The 3,239-nt window shown below is 36.6% G+C and overlaps 1 protein-coding gene across 1 annotated transcript; it reads left to right on the top strand.

Moving 5' to 3' along the window:
* The first annotated feature begins 209 nt into the window (after positions 1-209).
* LOC119993422 (caffeic acid 3-O-methyltransferase 1-like) lies at positions 210-1,861 on the top strand. The gene is made up of 4 exons (XM_038840572.1): positions 210-643; positions 929-1,239; positions 1,328-1,392; positions 1,470-1,861. The coding sequence occupies exons 1-4, from the start codon at positions 246-248 to the stop codon at positions 1,764-1,766; spliced, it is 1,071 nt and encodes a 356-aa protein (XP_038696500.1). The 5' UTR covers positions 210-245; the 3' UTR covers positions 1,767-1,861.
* The last annotated feature ends 1,378 nt before the right edge of the window (positions 1,862-3,239 follow it).

Here is a 3,239-nt window from a genome sequence, read left to right as displayed (position 1 = left end):
TTCAGTCTTCTGAAAACACATAGTTGTTTACATCTGAAAAAAAAAATTACATTTATACATTCACACCAGTTTTTAACATTAAAGAGGATTGTTCTTTGTGCAACAATGCCACCACCACCATCCTTATATTGAGCCCTCCCCGATTGTCCACCCTTACATGTTTTAAATTTGGTGTGAATTAGTTCAAAAATTGTGACGAGCACACAGAGATTAGAGCCTCAACAACCTCTAGTGACTAGGCAGTAATGGCGAATTCAGTGAAAGATGATGAGCATTATTCATATGCTATGCAACTCGTGAACTCATCAGTGCTACCAATGGCTTTGCATGCAGCAATTGAATTGGAGGTTTTTGAGATTTTAGCCAAGGCAGGTGAAGGTGCCAAATTGTCCTCTTCAGAGATTGCAAAACAAATGCCTACCAAAAACCCAGATGCTCCTATGATGATAGATAGGATTCTCAATCTTCTTGCTGCCCACTCTGTTCTTGCTTGCTCTGTTGATGATGGTGGTCATGGAACTGGATCTCCTCAAAGACTCTATGGGTTGGCTCCTGTGGCTAACATTTTGGTCAGGAATAAAGATGGTGTTTCACTTGGAAGAATGATGGCTTTGCTTCAAGACAAAGTCTTCTTGGATAGCTGGTCAGTTCTTCTTTCTTCTTCTTTTTCTTCTTTTTTCAGCCCTATCATCAGCTTCGATGCCCCATAATTTAGTTGATCTTACAGTCAACTGGTCCAGGGCAGTCCATCCTAAAGCCTAAATTGCACTCAGTTTAGAGTATACTGCCTATATGTCTCATGTAGTAGCAAATTTGTGGTGATCAAATATAGATTAATACTTAATACCATATATAGTTCCTCTCCTTAATAACTGTTGTATATATGATCTCTGATTCCATGTTGAATGTCAATTCCTATATTATATAGGAGCCAGTTGAAAGATGCAGTCCTTGAAGGAGGAGTTCCTTTTAACCGGATGCACAGAATGCAAGTCTTCGATTACGCAAGAAAGGATTCCAGGTTCAATCAAGTGTTTAACACAGCAATGCTAAACTACACAACCGTAGTTGTGAAAGAGATTCTTGAATCTTACAAAGGGTTTGAGCAACTCAACAAGGTAGTTGATATTGGTGGTGGCCTTGGTGTAACTTTGAGCCTAATCACCTCCAAATACCCTTCCATTGCGGGTATCAATTTTGACCTGCCTCATGTTGTACAACATGCTCCATCATATCCCGGTGCGTTTTTATTACCGTTAAGAAAGTAATACTGCTGATGATATCGGTCGTTAATTTATCTGGAAACGTTGCTATATTTATGTTTCAGGGGTGGAACATGTAGGAGGAGACATGTTTGTAAGTGTTCCCACAGGAGATGCTATTTTCATGAAGGTAGTTCTGTAATTTTTTGTAAGATTTGTGGGCTTTTTATGCATTATATCGACATCATTCTTCGAATTGTTTTGTAGTGGATACTGCATGACTGGAGTGATGAACACTGCTTGAAGTTATTGAAGAACTGCTATAATGCAATTCCTGATGATGGAAAGGTGATTATTGTGGATGCAATACTACCAATCATGCCTGAGACTAGTTCTGCTGTGAGAGCTACTTCTGGGTTTGATGTGCTAATGATGATTCAAAGCCCTGGAGGAAAGGAGAGAACTCAACAAGAATTCATGGCTTTAGCTACTGGAGCGGGATATAAGGGCGTCAGATTTGAGTGCTTTGTCTGCAATTTTTGGGTTATGGAGTTTATTAAGTAGATGATGCACTTGGTGATTCTCTGGTCTGATTGTTTCTGGTGCTAATAACGAACACATTTGTTGTGTTAAGTGATTATTGCTTGCTTTGATTTTAAGTTTATCTGCATTTTTTTTTTGAAAGGCCGAAACCCTTGATGAAAATGGAACTCTGGACCTTAAGGTACTGGGCAGACAACCTGACCAACCATGCTACCTCCCATTATTCTCCACTTTCTTGGAATGTAATCTCTCTTATGAAAATAAAAACTTGTTTTAAATTTTGTGTCTCTCCAAAGCCCATTTTGAGAACCCAAAGAAATAATAATGCCCAAGCCCAACATGTATCCACACTTTCATTTTGTTGCGACCAAAGCCCAGCCCACTCCCACTATCATGATCTTACGTTCACTTAGACGGCGTCGTTCAACAGGGCCTTTCCATCTTCCCTCGCCAAAGCTGTACTTCAAACTCCACATTTTCTCACAAGTAATTTGGAGGAGTCGCGAACGATTCTCCCATCATCTACTTAGTCATGGTTGCGGCTGAGATCCTTAGTGATCGCCTTTCCAACCAGTTCCCAAGCGCGGAGCCACCATTTAATTACTGACTTGGCTGCTACAAAAAATGTTTTGTTTCTAAGTGGAAAACATTTTTTAGAGCTTATGTTTGGCAAAACTTATAAACTAACTTACAAGCTAGTTTATGTATATGCTGAGGGCATGTGCTTTACAAAACACCTCAAATAAGCTAGCTTATAAGTTAGTTTAAAAGCTTTAATAAGCTCCAAAAAAATGAACTCCAAATTAAAATTTATTTTAGAGCTTATATTTATTTTTTTAATTTTTTCTTTTTTTTATTAAGATAACATTATATATGATATATACATTAATTTTTTATATAAAGATATCTTGTAATTTATATATCTAAACATAAAACTAAGATTAATAATAAAAAATTATCTAAAATAATAAAAAAAATCATAAAATAACAACTATAATGTAATACAGACATGTATCCTTTGACAATATGCTATATCCATATTAACATATATCTAGTCGCGTGGTATCTCTTGTCGATGTTAACTTCATTGAAAGGAACTGGCAATTTGACAAAAAACAACAACACAAACAAAGAAAGAGTTGGAAAAATCTGCATCATATATATTAATTTTTACCTCTACTTTTTCTTTGCATTGACTGCAAGTTTATTATAATCTCATCAAAGAGAGAAAAAAAACTCATTTCTTTATTATTAATTATGCATCTCCATTATTGGGAAATTATAAACAGTAGCTACATTTCTTCTAGAATGCCCTCCTCCTGCATTGTTATCCTTCCCAAAGGCTATCACCATTACAAAGACAACAATGAAAACAAAATTCTAATTTTCAGGAGATGCACCCAAATCATAAGGAATTGAGTCCTAATACCTAAGATGTGCACTTTGATTTTTCTTCTTTCAAAGATATCGAATCGGGGCGAGTATCCGTGGCAT

The sequence above is a fragment of the Tripterygium wilfordii genome, chromosome 23 (assembly GCF_013401445.1).
Source record: "Tripterygium wilfordii isolate XIE 37 chromosome 23, ASM1340144v1, whole genome shotgun sequence".
Taxonomy (NCBI): domain Eukaryota; kingdom Viridiplantae; phylum Streptophyta; class Magnoliopsida; order Celastrales; family Celastraceae; genus Tripterygium; species Tripterygium wilfordii.
Note: the sequence above shows the minus strand (reverse complement) of the source record. Positions and strands in the feature narration are given on the sequence as shown.